Source organism: Scleropages formosus, chromosome 9 (assembly GCF_900964775.1).
Source record: "Scleropages formosus chromosome 9, fSclFor1.1, whole genome shotgun sequence".
Classification (NCBI taxonomy): domain Eukaryota; kingdom Metazoa; phylum Chordata; class Actinopteri; order Osteoglossiformes; family Osteoglossidae; genus Scleropages; species Scleropages formosus.
Window position 1 is genome coordinate 9,027,364 of NC_041814.1, and position 18,367 is coordinate 9,045,730.

At 41.1% G+C, this 18,367-nt stretch overlaps 1 protein-coding gene across 1 annotated transcript in view; it reads left to right on the forward strand.

The window, feature by feature from the left end:
• acbd6 (acyl-CoA binding domain containing 6) overlaps positions 1-13,194 on the forward strand; it is a 29,969-nt gene extending 16,775 nt beyond the window's left edge. The window contains exons 7-8 of the mRNA XM_018726703.2: positions 10,283-10,313; positions 12,869-13,194. Of these exons, the coding sequence (XP_018582219.2) occupies positions 10,283-10,313; positions 12,869-13,023 (186 nt within the window). The 3' untranslated portion in view covers positions 13,024-13,194. The remainder of the gene's footprint in view (positions 1-10,282; positions 10,314-12,868) is intronic.
• Positions 13,195-18,367: the final 5,173 nt, after the last annotated feature.

Here is an 18,367-nt window from a genome sequence, read left to right on the forward strand (position 1 = left end):
AGTGGGCATAGCATGTCTGCTTGAGTAGAAATGCTTTATAGCCTGTTATACATTGCTATGTTTCTTTATCCTCTTTCTTCATCATTATTGAAGAAAGTGTGAATATTGCTATAATCTCAACGCTTATTTTAAAGATGTCTTTATACGACGCATCGACTCAGGAATGCCCTGAATGAACGTGCACTTTGTCTTGCAATTTTGTGCAGGATGAATGTTCTCTTAATGAAGACACAACAAAGGAGGAGCAAAAATTGCTGTACAATTGCTATGCCTGTATTGATTCTACGGCTAGAGCATCAACAATTTTGTCCCATCTCTGGAGTGCTGATGTTGTGTCCTGGGCACTAGATATTTTAATAATCTGCAATGGCCCCACCAAATGTCATTGAATAGAGATAAAAGTGATTTATTTTTAATTTGTTGATTAAATATTTTTCCCCTTTTATATTAGAAAATTGTTTGAATTAATCAAGTGATTATTTTACTGATAGTCCAACCCCATAACCTACATTGTGCTTTTTCATTCACTTATACACAGACTGTAATCCCGGATCAGGGTGGCTACAATAGGTGAATACACAGATCAGATATTTTGCCACCTGTCAGAAGTGCCCACCCAGAATGCTTCGCTATTTACTCGCCAGTAAATTGTTCTATGGTGAAAATGTGGGTTTGAATTCTTTCTATGACAAACTGGCTCATGCTCCCTTTGGTGGCTGAGATGGCTGGGGTCCTCTTTCCCTCATTGCTGACAGCGACACAAGCGGCTGGCTGGCTGCCGACGTGGCTGTTGTTCGAATCAGGGTAATAGTGCTCTCCTCCAAACCTTTTACATCTCCAGATGAGTCCTGCAGCCTTGTAAAGTGAAAAGAACTGAATGGTTTGCAGCATGTAGTCCAGAGATGGTGTGCGTATGCTTCCACCCTTGCCGAGCTGATATATGGGTGCTGTGCTTTTTAAGAGTGACACAAGAATACTTCAGGCATTCTTATGTCTGACCTGTTCTCTTCCCAAGTACCATTCATTGTTCAATTCACACATTTTACACATTGAAGTAGATTGGTCTCTAAATGAAATTACCAGGTAAATGACAAGTGAATGATAAGTTGTCCAGTAACCAGTAAGTTTAAAGACGAGTGATTTTACGTTTTGTACGAAGACCGTTTTGTCAGATTTGGATATTTTATTTATGCATTTTGTTTAGTAGATACTTAGTGTAAATGATTTAAATGTCTTAAAAATTCTTGCCACAGATAGTGAATAGTTAAGTGTCTTATGTGGTTCAACAGCAGAGTGCCTTTTAGAGCTAACCAGCAATTTCTTTTACCATTAGTCCAGTTCTTTAATAACTGTCGAAGCTGCCGTACTAATTTGAATGTCCACAGGATGTTAGTTGGCAGTTCCATTAGTTAGCAATTATAGGCCCATTCCTGTATGTAACTCTACAAGGACAGACACCCTGTATCACCGTGGGCATGTGTTCACCGCACCTCCCTTTACAGACCTGGGTGTCCTTCCCCCATGCATGCTGGAATGTTAATTTAGCAACAGGGAATGTGAGGAGCTCCTCTTTCTTGCCATTTCCAGCCTGTATTGTCATCTTTGCCACATTGAAAATAAACCACAACAGGTGTGTCTAAGGAAGAAGACGTGGTGGGTGAGATTTCAGTAAATCAGCAAACACTTAATCTGTGAATGGTCCTGTGCTCAGCGAGCTAATTGTGAACTTTAGTGTGTAACACACCTGGTCCAGACAGTGACCAGGCATAACACAGGGTTGGGAGGACTTGCTTTGGTTTCGTATTTACCAGAATCAAAAGACAAAATATCACCATGGAACTATACAGAAGCTGGCCTATCACCTCAAGTATTATAAAAAGACACTGGAGAAAAAAAAAAATCACGTTCTAACACAAATATTAAGTGGCACCAATCAACACAAAGGTGAAACTTTCAGGATAATGAAAAGTCCTTAGCTGGGTTAACTTGCTGTGGCTGGTGTATCAGTCAGTGTATTAGAGGGCCTGTGGCTTTGGCTAGAACCTGTGACCACTTCTGTACCATTTCTGGTTTAGCTCATTCAGAAATGGGCCTGCAAAACTTGTCTGTCTGCCAGAAAGAAGTGACAGATCTTTATTGTAGTTACCATTCCATTGCTTGCCATCACTTTCACCTTAAGTGATTGGAAGTGAACATGGGTGGATTTTTTACGGTAACATTTGTGGTTCTTTGTCAAAAGTACCCTTGTGAACCGTGCAACTACAAGGCAACTCCAGCATTCTGTACCCCTGGAATTCAAATTACAAGTCTTTGCCTTCAACCCTTATTGGTTCTGAAACATGGTCACAGAGACAGCAGGTTAAATGTGCCCAAGGAACACCAAAGTCAGGAGACCAAACCAAAAAGAAGTCTTGTGCAAGATGCAATGGGGGGGGGTACAACTTGAGGAGATTAAAGTGGGTAGGGCTACAATTGATATTGGCAGATAGTAAATTGTATTCCTGGGGAGTTCATTTCCAGAACAAATTCCTTGCTGTCCTCCACCAGGGACTCTGTGTTGTACTGAAACAACGTGAGTCGCAAAATTGAGATGGCCAGTGGCGGCGTGGCTAATTGGAATGAATCCGCTCAGGGTCTGAGGAGTGCGGGCGAAGGCGAGGCCGAGGGCGAGGGCGAAGGCACTCGCAGTCTATCAGATTGAAATTCATAACTTAATTGAGGTCAGAGCCTCAAGCTAGAAGAACAAAAGTCCCTGGCTGGGAGCAGGTAGATCAATAGTAATAAATATCTGGCCAGACTGCACTACTAGTTCATGGTGACAAATTCTGTGGGACAGAGGGTACATTGGTCCCGCTGGGGCTGCTGAGACCTTCAGGACTGTTTGTTTTTTGGACATAAGAGGGACGCAGGGTAGTGGGATAGCTTGGGGCTCTTGTTTTTGTGATTTCTGATTGAAGGTGGGTACTGGGAGGAAGGAGACACATTTGAGTTGTGTTGTTGCATAACCGAGTGTGTAAAATCCTGAGTGATTTGCAGTTATATTCATTGATGTTGCGCTGAAATCAGTTGCTGGTTATGAACAGGCTAATTACTTTGTGTTGGGTTTTGTCAAGGCTTTAGGTTGGGTTGTCTTGTTTTTTTAAATATATTCCTATATAGGTGGTTAAGTATGCACATTCTTTACTTGATTCTTTACTTGAATGTATGTATTATGTTATGTTTATGTGTGTTAGTAAATTTTCAGAGGTGGAACATACAGTATTTTCATGTAGCTGTGATTTCGTTTTTTTTTCCCCCCTCACTCACAGCCTTAAATGTAAAAAACCAATTAATGTGGGGCTTGTTTTGTGCTTTTGCTAAGTGTGCGTTTATTCAGTCTGCGAAATGTAGGCTTTTTGCATATTTGCTTCATGCTAGCATAGCTATGTTTATGTACTGTTTGTGCTCTCGTAGCTAACATTTTTATCGAGAGGGAGACGTGTGCCAAGTGACCGAAATGTGAAACACAATGTACAAGGACAAATCCAGAAGTAGACATGGTGTACAGAGGAGGCGTTGTGCTTTATGTAAAAGGTTCAGCCAAAAGAATTACTCACAACAATGGCAGCGCTTGCTTGTCGTGAGCTGAATACTTTACCCTGGATCGACAAATCATGCCTTTTGAAGCCTCAAACACTGCTTTGAGCTTCATTACTTCTTAATTTGACAGAGGGATACTCCTGCAGAAATGCAGTTGAACCCAGGCCAAGGTTTGTTTGGGTTGCTTCTGAATTTCATTAATATGTTATTGACCGTGAGAATAAGTGGTGTTATTCCTGTAACTTAAATGGCTTTGCTGAAGATGTCGTTGAACTCCGAGATGAGTTACGATGCAGTAGTTTATTTAAAAAGAGAAAGTCAAATCCTTCTTCAGCAGATCTTTAGAAAACTGATAGATAGTCCTCATCTACTAGTGTCCATCAAGGATGGGTTGTGTCAAAGCTTAAACAGTCTATCATTCTGCATAAGTGTGTGTGTGTGTGTGTGCGTGTGTGTATATATACACACACACACATTTACATTTACATTTCTTAATTTAGCAGATGCTTTTGTCCAAAGTGATGTACATCTCAGAAAAAGTACAATTTATGCATTACATTGAGAGGAGGAGACATAGCTGCAGACATGAAAGTCTCAAGCAAACCTAGTTGCCACACGTGCTAATATACTGTCTGTATATTGATATTATGGTTCAGTGTCTGTGTGTGTGTGTGTATATATATATATGTATAGATATATAACATATATACATAAACTGATTGAAATTCAATGATGGCAACATTATTACACTTTCTTTTCTGGCCCCCTCCTAACACAAGCTCCCATAACAAATGGCCTAGTCACCTCTGTCATAACAAATATCTCACAGAATTTGTCATAACTCTGGGGGAAAATGTACCGCTGCCAGCTGCATAACAAGTGTTCATGAGAGGAGTGAGTTGAATGCCGGCTGTGGGGCTGGAAACGGTGTCAAAACACTTCTGCGGACCTCTGTACAGATGTTTTAACCACTGGTCCAGATTTGTGTTTCTCTTATGCCACATCCATGCAATATTTAAAGTGGCATCTCTTGAAATTTGCAGTTATGCAGAATATGAACACATCAGCATAGTGTTTTGCATGGCCCCTTGTATAGAGGGAATATGTCACTCTCAGGAAGGTTCTAAGTTTATTTTCAGACTCATGAAAAGCCCTGAAAAAATTTGAAATATGTTTTTTGTTTTGATAGGGGAGTTATAAGTGGTTGATAAAGGTTGCCTTTTAGTTTTTCCTTTCATGACACCTAATAAACATGCTGAAAGAAAATTGACAAATAACGCACAGTTCCACATAAATCTGTGTACCAGTACGTATGTTGAAATTAAAATGAATGTGACTTATCTTTTATATGCCGTTTATTTAGTTTTATCATTTCATTATGCTTAGGAAAGATTGATTATCGTAATGTAGAGGAATATTGCATTACAAATTCTCAAGAAAATTAATGTTTTTCTAATAATCTTGATCAGTTTATCTTGATTCCCCTAAAAGAAATTTTTCACCAAGTCAGTATCGCCCCTTAACAAGTTTGATTTGCTTTCATTTTGCAATACCATCGATGTAAATTGCTCTCAGCATTAAATCTGTCCTTTGCTGACCGTGAATGGGAAGAAGGAAAACAGTGACTGTTCCCATCCTTGTTTCTGGTTCCTGGATTGGCACCATGCCCTGTTGCCCACCTTTATGGGGTTCCTTCTGGAAGGCTTCACTTGCGTTTGCCTATTGATTTTCATATTACGGCCTCTGATGTATTTATTTATTTTATATATTTCTTTTTAAACATCACTGATGAGCCACATAGACCCCGGCTTCCCGTTGTTAATTTCCTGCCATTTTTGCCCCCCGTTAAATTACTTAATGGATCCTGAGGCATCCCGAGAGACTGGAACAGCTAGAGGGAGATGGAGGTAAGGGAACAAGGATGCAGCCGAGGAGACACGTTTTTTCCCCTCTTCTCATTACCTCTCTATTTTTTTTTGTGCCCCATGTACAGCAACTGGGGTGAGGTGCAGTCTCTCTCTAAATAGACGCACTGAGAAATGCGCTATTATTCCAGTTTGCGGAAGGACACATACAGCCACTAGGTACAGGGGATAAATATACATGTATGTGCATGTGAGTTTATATGCTGTGCAGCAGTGCATTAGGACACTCCAGATATGCAGAGCCTGTGGTCATGGCATTGACTCTGAAAAATCAATTGCTGTCCTTAGTCCTAATCAGTCCCATTGAGAACATTAAAAGAAACTTAAGAGCTGAATTCCTCCCCCACCTTTAATTTCTAAGAAAATGCTGTGGGTGGTTTCTAGATCTCTAGAGACAGTTTTTGGACATTTTTGTGGTCCTCAGTTGTGTCCCAGTATTTTTGGCTTGCTTTCTCTGAAGCTATGTGAGGATATCTGTGATGGCAGGATGGAGAAAAGCAGTTGAAAGGGAAGGTGGCAACTGTTGTCTAAGTAAAGGGTAGGGGCACCTCAAGGACACTGTGGGAAGAGCAAATCTGCACCACGGTGCCGACCCTCACATGCTGATTGGCAAGGTTAACACTTATTGCCCTGGAAGGTGGCTGAGATTCAATTAAGCCCACCCCTCTTTTCTGATCCTTTTAACACTGTATGCTTTCCTCTCGATCCACCGTAGCTCATGTACAGTCTTTCCTTCCTCAGATGGCAAAATACATTAAGAGGAGATGTCATAGGTCATTTTAGGGAGCCGTGGTATCGTCCTTCGGGTTGATTCTCATCCCATGGGATTGTGGCACACTCACTAAACATCCTTTTTTTAAAACCCTACAGTACTGTAGCTCTTCCTTTAAGCCCACTGCTTGTTGGGTTGGTTATGTTATTAGTGGATCACTAGATGCAAAGTCTGGCCATAGTGTAAAATAAATCATGTTGTAATCTTGTGCCAGTTCCTTTTTTTGATGGCACCTGCTCATCATAATGGTATCTGCATATGAATTACATGAAATTTTTTTCTGGTTCCCCTTTCATAGCCCCTACCTGTCATTGTCATTACAACAGAGTCAGCTGCGGCTGCATACATTGATCATACATCATAATCGATTGTCTATTCCTAGGGACAGTCAAGAGTGAGTGAATGAGTGAGTGAGAGTGAGTGGAAAAACTGAAGTGAGGGGGAGAGATTTAACTGTTCCAGAGAATCGTGTTAGAGGATGAAAGTGCCACAATGGCTTCCAGGACACCTACCATATGTCGTGAGCAATCGACGGATTGTTGCGCTTCCAAAGCAGTAAAGCTTTTAGTGGCTCTACAAGAGGAACGGCCACATGGGCCCTTTCTGTCTCATACGCTGAGGAAGGTTTCACAGATGGCTTTGTGTGTGTGAGAGAGAGAGTGTATATTTGAGAGTGAGAATATGTGACTGGCTGACGTAAACCATGGCCCTTTTGATGATTCGGAGCAGAACGTAGAGGTCTGGAGTGCCAGAGTGCTTATGGTTTTTGAGAATGCATTTTAATAAGTGCCTGTCATACACCAGAAGCACCAGTGTGAGGGTGTGACTTTCTTTGTAGTTGTTCACCTTAGTAAAGCACATTGGACTGTGGCAGAACAAAAACTAACAGCCTGTTGTGAATGTTTCGCCCCCAGACTAAAGATACCAGAAGACCACCGGTCCTGCACTACTGCTCTCCGTGTGTCCTGTGAGCACGGGTGTTGTACAGCCCTTCTGCATGCTACTGGCAGGCCTCATATACTCATACACTCCCTCAGACATCTGACTGAAGCTGTCTCTTGGGCTTTGGCTGTAATCGGATTGAAGCATCCTCTTGGGTTTTGACTAATATAAATGCCTAAACAAACAGGGCATATTGATAGACGAACACGTGCACACTCATGGAAGTGCATACACTTGAGGCTTAGCAGATTCAGATTAATCAGATGCTCCAAGTATTGGCAAAAACCATCACTGTGACTGTTTTTCTTTTAAAACCATAATAGATTTTTTTTCCTTTTCCTTTATGGTAGGAGTCTCTTACTTGTCTGTAAATCTATACATCCAGCCATCCATTTTTTGCAGGGATGCAGGAAAACTTTTGACATTTCTAAAGATGCTCTGTCTCATGAGGTTCCATAATGGGATGAATAGATACATGGAGAAAAAAGAAAAGCTGCTGCTGGTGTCTCTCGCTTTCTCTCTAAAACCAAATGGGACTCAATCCAATTTCCCTGATTTCATCAGGCTTCTTTCAGGGCTCGATGGAGGACGAGGTGCCAACCTTTCCCAGCTGTCTGGGTCCCAGGCTGGGCTGCCCTGTGAAGAGCACCAGCATTAGTATTAACATTAGCATTAGCCAAGGCTAAACTGCAAAGGAGGTGCCAACTGAGTCTCAGGCAGGGCTACCGTGCCGAAAAGCAGTAGCATTAGCCGACATGTGATGGGAGATACCAACAAGATACCGACCCGCCCCTGTTTTCCAGACCCAACTCAGGGCTACCTCAGTAACACCATGTCCCCAGATTTAAGGGAGATGCATGTGAGGACCTCTCATCTCCGGGCAGACTAAAGACAATGCGGGATGTGTGGAGCCATTGATTTGAGGTAGTGCCTGTCTTAGAATCTTCATCTAAAGTCTAATTTGCTCTGTGATCACATGTTAAAAGTGATTTGATGATGTCACACCAGCTTCAGAGATTTTTTACATCTGTGATTTACTGCATCTGTAGGATTTTTACGTGTTTTTTTTTTTATGTTCAGTTGTGTGTGTTTTCATTTTGTTGTGCATTTATGCGGGTTTTTAATTTTGATTTTAATTTTGGGCTTGTTTATAGTGTATGTATGTGTAAGATATACGTCTGTACAGTGTCAGGAAATTTGTTGTCGTGTGCTGTCTTGCTGCCACGTGTCCCCCCAGCTCTGGGTTCTCTCCGCACTACACGTTCTGTGGTCTGGATGGAGCGGGATAGGCGGTCAGATTAGCGAAAGCAGATTACGGCCACTAAACCCCTTACACTTTAATTATTCCTGTATGTATTTGTGTGCGACAGGAACCCCACCCTTCCTGTCATCTCTGTAAACATCTGCCACTCTTTTGCAGCACACAAAAAACAGGCCTCAACCAACACCCTTCACTGTGTTCTCTTGTGCCACAGACATGTAGGTCTGTTCAGCCAGTCTGGGTTCAAATTTTGTGACATTTCCATTTCATTAAACTTTTTTGTGGTCTATGGTATTGATAACGAATATTTTTTTCTTTAATTTCAAAAGTTAAAGTGGAATTGCAAGGTGGTGAATAATGTATTGCGAAGGAAGCAGCTGTATTACTGATCTTGAAAAAGACAAGTGAGTTTCACATATTATTTTTGGCTTTGTGTGAATCTTGAAACAGAAATTCCATCTTAAGGTTCAGTATGTCACAAGGCAACAGGTTTCGTTTGTAGTGTATTTTGGGCTTTTCTCTGCTTAACTGCACACACCGCTTGAACAGTGCTGTAGACTACGGTGCTCAAACCCTTGTGTGCCTTTGTACACATGCTCTCCACATGGCCTTTATATCTGCCTGGTGGGAATTAAACACTCATCTAATCAGTTGACTCCTGAAGAAGCGATTCCCAGAAGAACTCTGAGATCCCTTGAGAGTGTCTGTATGGGGACATGTTGTGTTCTGTGCAGAGAGAAGCTTCCTTTGCAGGCTCAACGTTAGGGAGGCAAAGAGTAGTTGTTCAGTCTGCTGCAAAACTGAAAAGCACCATTGTGATCCCTGGTATGTCATTGATGTAATTTCCATTTAAATACATTTGCATTACATTTGAATGTTGAACAGATTTGGGCTCAAAGTACCGCAGTTTTTTCCCAGTTGCTTTATGGTATTCTATTGGATATAGAGAAATATTCTCCCACACCTAGAAAATCTGTGATTTATATTTGCGTGATTTCTGTTCTCAGGCAAAATGAGGACTACATGGCTCAGAATGCAGCTGGTTGCACTGTATGCCTCTGACCAGTAAAGTGCTGATATTCAGGACCAAAGTATTATTTGGGTGACCTAATGTTGTTGCTTGCAGCAACAATATTTCCATTTATCATCATTATGGGGGTGAAAGCCATGCTCAAGTGGTAATTAAGAAATGATGTGGTTCTGATGAAGCATGTCACACACATAGCAGGGTGACTGTAGGATTTACACCCCCCGTTAACCCCTGTCCTAAATATTGTCTGTCTTTATCGCCCATCACAATGTCCACGGTGGCCCACCTCAATTAGTCACACACTCTCTACAGGAACACATACGTGTGCGTATGGGAATCGGACTTGTCTTTTGTCCACGACCGTTGCATGGTGCAGCGACGCCTGCGGTAATTCATTTTGCACGGTGCAGCCTTTAACAATGCAAAAATCCTCTTAGGCTCTCTTCCGCCCGGCCCGTCTCACCTTTTGCGCCTGGCAGACATAGGGCCCTAATTCTCCGATTGGCTACGCTGCCTTAACCTGCAGTGCGGGACATAACAGCATCTCTTTGTTAATGTCACAGATTCCATGCTCTCGGGTTACTTGGGGGGGTCTCCTCCCAACTGAAAGGATTTGATAATTCTCTGTAGTGAAAAAAATCAATATTTAATCATTTCACATAATTCCTCTGAAACTTGAATCACTTCTTTTGTTTGGTTGTGATAACATCATGTTTATTGTTTTTGCCAGAATTGTTTTATACTTGTGCTAAGTGCTTGTTTCTTTCTTTCAGGATAATGAAGGACAGACAGCATTACACTATGGTAAGACTTATGACCAGGTTATTCAATCACAGTTTATCTTTTTATGACATTTTGGTGTACTCCAGTTTTTTTTTTTTATTTGTTGTTAGAATGATCAAATACTATAAACATAGAATATCTTCTGGAAAATTTCACGGTAATGAAAAGAGCACATAAAAAGCTGAAATCAAATTATACTATCTCAAATAGTAGTAAATCATTAAAGTTACATAAGTTATAACTAAAATTATTTATTGATAATCTCTTAAACTCGGAAAATGTGCTATTTAACCTTTGTAAATAACTTGAATTTTTAAAGCATATACTAATGATGAATAATAAATTATTAAAAACATTTAACCATATCGTGGTTCTGATGTTAATTTATTGTCTGTGTTTAACATCCAGTTTTCATCACTGAATTGAACTTTGTGATGTAACTGCCTTGAAAAACAGGCTATTTATACTTATGGAGTTTTTATGGTGTGGAACAAAATTTGTGTGCTGGGTTGGATATGAAGGTTCAGGGTTAGTCAGAGCTTAATTCCCACTTGTCCCACTGTCTCAGCGCGAGTTTGGTTTCATCGATGAGCGTCATCCCCGTTCAGCCTGTGCCTGTGTGCATGGTGAAAGGAGACTGCAGGGTTGAAGGAGTGTGATGTGCATGTGGCATGCATGAGGGATTGGAGGAGCAGTGAAAACCATCATAACTCCCAGAGGAAATCAGTCCTTGCTCTCTATGGCGTCATGACACCAAACAAGGGTGGTCCCCCGTGTCCTCTAGGCCCTTGGGCCAGGAACGCCATCTGTCCCCAGGTTGGGGCACCCGAGTAGGGTGTGCCCCAGCAGAGCCATCACTGCCAGGAAACAGCCCAGGGGGAAAGACATACTGGGGTGGGCGGTGGGGGGAAGAAAAAAAAAAAAAAAAAATTCCTAATAAACATAAGCGATGAACTCGAGGAGACAAATAGCGGAGAATGAAAATTCATTTCCCCCTCTCTTTGCACAGGGCCATCGTGGCTGGCAAATGATTAATTGAAGGTTTACTGCATGCCATAAATTGTTCTCCTCCTCAACCACTCCCTTGAGATTGGGGGATTTTACAGCCCGCTGCCCCTGTGCTTGGTGGCTGGAAAGTAAAATACAATTAAAAAAAAATCAAAAAACTGACAACCAAATTTTTTCTTTCCTTCAAAGATTCCTGCACATTCTGGCAGCTGAGGAGTTGTAAAGGGCCACCTTTGTAGTTCAGAATTTTTTGCTGAGGTCAGCCCATCAGGGTGAAGGGAGGAGCCAGTTTTTAAGGAGAGCGACTGATTGACACCCAAGTGAAAAAAGCACTCAGCAAAGGAATCTGGGTGCATCAGCGCAGTCGCTCACTAACTCAGTTAAGAAAATGCATAACTCCCCTTCGATCTTTGCAGAGTGTTTGAGCCCTTTTAAGTGCGACAGATTGCTAGTTGGCCATAGATCTAACTTTCTTGACCTTCATAGTTCAGGATTGGTGTCCGTGGGCCCTCAGCAGACTTTAATTAAATTTGAAATATAAATTTCCATTGCCAAAAATTCCAGAACGTACTTGTTTAGCCCTTAGTATCTAACGTTTTTTTTTATTTTTATTTTTAAACGACTTGATCCAAAAACAGAAGGAATGTACTTGGATGATATATTTCTGTATGATGTGGGACTAAAGAGACTAAAAGGCTCGTTCAGATGTGGCTTAAAATGGCCTGAGTTTTCACTGTGAGTGAGATAAGTGCTGTGGTACAACAGGTATGTGAGATGACACCCATCATTACAGTATATCCTTCATTTACCCGACTAATTGGATGGAGTGGGTGTCCAACATTGCTGAACGTCACTTCAGCTCAAGTGTTCATGAAATAGCTTCTCTATGAAACCAAAAGTCCATTAAATAACAAAAGATATATTTTGAAGCACACCATCAGGCAAATTTGTGTGAAAAATGACATTTTGCAATGTACATTACATATCATGCATTAGAAATTAAATTGCCAACCCTTTCTTAAAAAGAAAAACTGAACAATTTGTAATCTATTCAGAAGAGAAATAAACTTACCCTTTGCTTTGCAAATATTTGGCTGCAGTATTCCTCACAAAAATGTGACAGATACTCCTGATTCTTGTTGTTCAATCAGTTCTTACTTGCTTAGCACTCAAGTTTGTCCTATTTCTTTTTTGTCCATTGTGTATTAATTTTAGAAAACATTTGTAACACAGCACAGCAAATTGAATTTGCATAGAACAATCTGTGCACTCAATACGTGTTACTGTTGCAGCACGACTGAGAGAGTACAAACATATCAACCAGACTGTTATGGGGAAGCACTGAAATATTGACATATCCTCTAGAAAATAATGAAGTACCAACCTATGAATAGTACAATTTTGTACGTTAAATCTAAAATACATTAAATTGGGGTCCTTTAAGCTGAGGATTTGCCATAGTTCTCTGACACATTCCATATGAGTGTTTTGGCTTTGCCTTGCATTCTGGATGATGACCTTAATGATTTTTTGCCTTTTTTTTTTTTTTTGGATGTTCCCCTCACCAGCCTCTGCATGTGAGTTTGCTGACATCGTGGAGCTTCTCCTCCAGGCTGGAGCAGATCCCTCCATTAAAGACCAGGAGGGTTCGCTGCCTGAAGAGGTCACAGAGTCCAAGGACATCTCCTCTCTCCTCCGCCAGTACGCTGCATCCAAGGGCTAGATTAGGCCCTGGGTCTAGGGGCCTGGGGACCTTGGCACCCCTCAGAGCACAGCAGAGCAGTCAGAAAAGAACACCCACCTCCTTAGCAAAGCCCCCCCCTTTCCTCCCAATAAGGTCATTATGTCCGCTTCCATGGAATGTGTTAATCATTATTAAAACAGAGAAAACTGAGAAGTGTTTGCTTTTTTGTTCATGAGCTCTTCATTATTCAGATTTGAATGCATATAGAAAAGAGCCAGTCTGCTTTTCTGCAGTTTGTTTTGTTCTTGACATCATCTCTTATTCATTTTTTTTTTTCTTTTTTTCTTTTTTAAAGTACCTGATTAGGCTTGAACTTTATGGACCGCAGACTTTTATTTCTTTTATGAATATTGTGTATTACTTATTGTGAAGTTCTATAGTCTGTAGATCGGTCATTTTTGAATGTGACAGACACTAATCATCGTGTTTTCTTCAAAACAGTTGAAATTTCTGATTATACAAGTTGAAATTGGCTCCAGCTCCAGCTTCTCTTGTTTGTGGAATAAAGATGAACTGATTTTCCCTTGTGAACAATCATTTAAAAGTACTTTCCTCTTTTTTTTTTTATGTATTCATACAGGTGATTAGAGACCTATGATGGAGTACCAGCATGACTGACACTGCATTTTGATGTTAACAGAGTCACACATCGCAGTTCTTTATGGTTGAGTTTTTTTGCCTTACTGGGTTTTGAAAAGTTAGTATTTTCATCTCAAATTTGTTGATATTCAGACCACCTTAATCATTGCCAGCATCTTTTTTTTGAGCATATTTTTCGGTTCTTCAGAATGATTGAAGGAAAGAGTATATGTCATTCATTTACAGGTTTAACGTACCATTTTTCCAAGGAAAGCATTTGTTGTTATATCACAAAGTTGTCGGTACTTAGAAACTGTCTTTCCCCTGGCACTGGGAAGTTGTTAATTTGCATGTGAAACGCCCTCTTAAACTGAACATTTTCTAGCTCTCCTAATGCCGCTTTCCAGGAATAACTACACATACCCATCTCTCCATATTATGTCATTTAAGGTACGCTACATATGCATTTTATTTAAATAGCCGACACATGGAGTTGCCTCCAAATCTGTTTCCTAAAGCTGCTTTGCTCATTCATCCATTGCCTCCCTCAATTCCCCATCCCCAAATCCAGGCACCCATAGTAGATGGAAATTTCAAATCCAGATCTCCACTCCTAACTACTTATTAAAGAAGCTAATGCATATTTGCCCAAACAATGGGGACATACTGTAATCCTGCTCCTCAAAATCCCCTTTAATATGATGCATTAAATAACATGTATGAAAAAAGACCTATCAGCAGCTTTTTGGTCTGTTGTCGAGTCACTTAACATTACAGAAACACCAGCCAGTCTTTTCCTCCTTGCACGTTCCCTGCACGTGGCCTGCAGCCTAGGAGGAACCGTGCTGTTATATTTCACGGCACAGTTTGCCTCGCTTTTTGAGGAATGCCTTAAATCCCAGTTGGGAGAGGTGGTGGGGGTGACGGGGGTGGGGCTACCGTCAGTGAAGGCACGCTCCCTCTGCATGTCTGTACAACTGTGACACTAAGCCCATTATGTTTCCATTATGAGCCTCAATTTTCCCTGAGCTTTTCACTTCTGACACTGCCTCCCCTCAAATCATGTCCCATATTGCTCAGCCTTCTTTACTTAACGTTTATGCATTTTTACAAGTTGCCTCTCTCTCTGGTTCCCTAACACCATTAGAGACAGATGGCCAAGGTTTGTAAACGGGATGAGAATGGGCACTCTTCTCTCTCGCTCTCGCTTGCTGTCTCCCTCAAAGGATGAAAGCACTGTATTGGGCGACGCTTAATGTGATCCTTTTGTCCCCCACATGGCATTGCTTGTAATTCAGGCACAAGCAAAATCCCTGCTGTACGGCGTATACCTCTAATATCACCATTAGGCATTTCGCTCAAGTTTGCAATCTGTCGCTGTGCATTTTTGTGTGCAGAGAATGCATATTTCTGGCAGCTCTTTCAAGCGTTACCATAGATTCCACACAAAGCTCGAATTCAAACAAATTATTACCCGGCAACCGGTGGCATTCTCCGAGGTTTTACGTTCAGGTGACTGATCGTTAATGTCACGCTGCTCCCTTAACGTTGCTGCTGAGGGCCAAGACAGATGCCATCGTCTGCTCTGATTGCTTGAATTTCCCATCAGCATGTCATACATGCATCATCTGCGGAGTAAAAGTTTCCAACTTCACAAAGAAATATGACATTTAACTCTTGTTCTGTATATTAATTTATAGTCTCGCAAGCACACTGAATGCAGAACCCTTGGCCCCCGGAAGTTTGTAATAAAAGCCTCAGATCGATGAAAATGGCCATTTTTGCTTGTGTTTGTCATCTTTGCAAAAGCAACAGTGCAGGAATTCCTCAGATTTATTTGTATAGTAGTGCTGTAAGTGGCGTGTAAATTATCCTAACTGTCTTTGTCGCTATTTGTCTTTGTTACGCTGCACTATTAATGGCTATCCATTTGTGGCCATGGCTTGGTTAATCAATGGGCAGGAAAGAATCGCCTTGTTTTGAAGTATTATTTCGCAAAAGTGCGCATCTGATGACTATCCTCTAATCGTTTACCAAAGGCAAAACAAGGACCGCAAATTGACTGAAAAAATTCTCAGCATCTTTTTTTCTGTCCCGTCTCTGGGAAGACAGAATTTAAGGTAGTTTTCATTTAGGCTTCATTCCAGACATGCTTTGTCACATAAATGTGGAATTTAATGAGTCCGTCTACAAATAGGACAATATGAATGGTCTCATTTTATTCCCGAGTCTTCCTTTGTCGCTAATGTTCGCCCACTGATTGAATTTGCTCAGGATTAGACCATAAATAGGCATGAAGCCTTTTGTCTACTCAGCATGGTTTGAGTGGGCATACTTCACTTGTTCCCGTTCGGTTTCGTGCAGTATATATTTATCCGCGTTTCAGCACTTCGCAATTTAATGGCAACGGCCGCATTAAGAAAATATCCGATTGATCCGGGCTACGCTCTGGTGCCGTCTTCTGTAGCGTGTCCCTGTTTAGCAACGTGGTAGAAACCTGCTGGGTTTTTTGGAAATATTAAGGACCACACAGAAAGGTCTGAGGGAGACATAGATCACACACACACACACACACCATCTGAAACCGCTTGTCCTCTACAGGGTTATGGGAAGCCGGAACCTAACTTGGCAGGACAGGGCGTAAGGCTGGAGGGAGAGGGGACACACCCAGGACGGGACACCAGTCTGTCGCAAGGCCCCCCAAGTAGGGCTCGAACCCCAGACCCACCAGAGAGCAGGACCCAGGCCAACCCACTGCACCACCGTGTCCCAAGACATAGATCACCCCCCCACAAAAAACAAGCAACAATCAGAAAGGCAGTTTCAGTAAACCAAAGACAATTTGACTTTATTTTACCTCATATAGTTTTTGCTGTACACAGGTCATGCCGTCCCACAGAAGGCATATGCGAATAGATTCAGTGCTTTCTTTTTAAATTCTTTCTCAAAGACACATGGCAATAAATAGCGCTTACGGAACGAGACGCTCAACACCTTTTGAAACTGTACAAAATATACAACAGTTAAAACTCCATGTTCAGAGGCAACAGTAGTTCGAACAGAAAATGATTTTAAATATATAATTTAGTATGATTATATATAGTTTTTTTTTTTTTAAACTTGACTTACTGTATCATATCAGGTAATTCCAACAATAGTCTATCATCTGTCAATCCGTGACTGACACTGTTAGAAATGTTGACATGTTTTTGAGCTCTTCAAATAATTTAGTACATCTCACGGCTCTTTCCATTCCTATGGATGTACTTTTATGTACACACATTTAGAAGGTATGGAAGAGGATTTGATGAAGGGAAGAAGAAAAGACTATTCAGGAAAAACGATGCTTATTATGCTAAGAAGAAGCTTGCAGGGCAGGATATTTACTGTCTAAACCATTAAAAATGTCAAAATAACAGCACATTCATTATGTCAGCTGCCGCAGTATTGCCAGATTCTAATGCTGTTTTGCTTTTGTTCCTTTTTATGAATATTGCTGGAGGTGCATTGCGAATATGGAGTGATATAATGAAGTATTGCAACGAACATTAAGCTCTTTATTTTTCTTTACACTCGTTGACTGCTGATTTTGCTCGGTCTGGCCACATTCAAGATGTTTTCTGGAATGTCTCATAAATACATAAAGACATCTGCTGCGATGATCACATTCCGATAACTCTACAACACTGGATGAAATACTTGATGGGTGTTTTTTAGTTTATTTCAGCTGTCAGAACAGTCACGTTAGTATGAGCCCCCTCATAGATAGGGCCACATTTCACCACTGCTGAGTGTTTCGAAATTCAAGACACCATGTGTTCAATCTTCATATTGAGGTTGAATAAAAAAGGTAGACATGAGACTTCCTCCACCCAGCCTCAATCATCTCAACATTGTATTTTCCATTTTGGAAATGTGCTGAGACGGTACAGTTGGTTTTAGGCTTTGAAGGCCACTAAACCCTTCACGGTGGCTTTTGTTTGAGGCCATCTTTACACATTGAGTGACATTCCATACTGTCCAATTATCTCTCTGAATATTCAGTGATGGAAGGGACCCTGGGAATTTAGGCAGCCTTCAGAACAAACAGAATAAAGTTGATGTTCACCAGAACACAGTGCAAGAAGTTACTTATAGAACAATACAAAGAGTACATTTCAGTAGAGAATGGCTTTGGCAGGTCAACCACAATCTTCTCCCAGAATTAGGCTCCATCTCGGCACCCCACTAAGGCCCACGAAGGTTTAACCCCTGTCCGAATGCAAGACTTATCTGCATAGGAAATTCATGGACAAGCAGACTACACAAGATGTTTCAGGCTTTTGTGGGATTCATTGATCAGTTCAAGATTGGAGAGCCTGACTCGTGGGCACCATGTTTTTTCGTCAAACTTTAAAGTCTTGGAATGAAACGTAACTTCTGTAGTTTGCATTGCACACTCATTCCTCTTGTGTCACTTTCTGTAGCTGTGCAAAATAGTGTAAAGTGCGTTGCTGGTGGAAAGGCTCAAACTATAGTATTCCTACCATCAGAAGCATGCAGAAAATTGTTTTAAGTCAGTATTCATTGCATGTTTTCACTCGCCCTTCATTTAGAAACTACCCCGAATCTTCACTGTAACCCCTACGGGAATGTTTAAATGTAAAAATGGCAAAAGACAGAATGTAATAAATAAAATTAATCAAAATGATTTGAAATAGGGTCCACATTGACATGGTTCTGTGTCATAATGGACCTCAGGTAG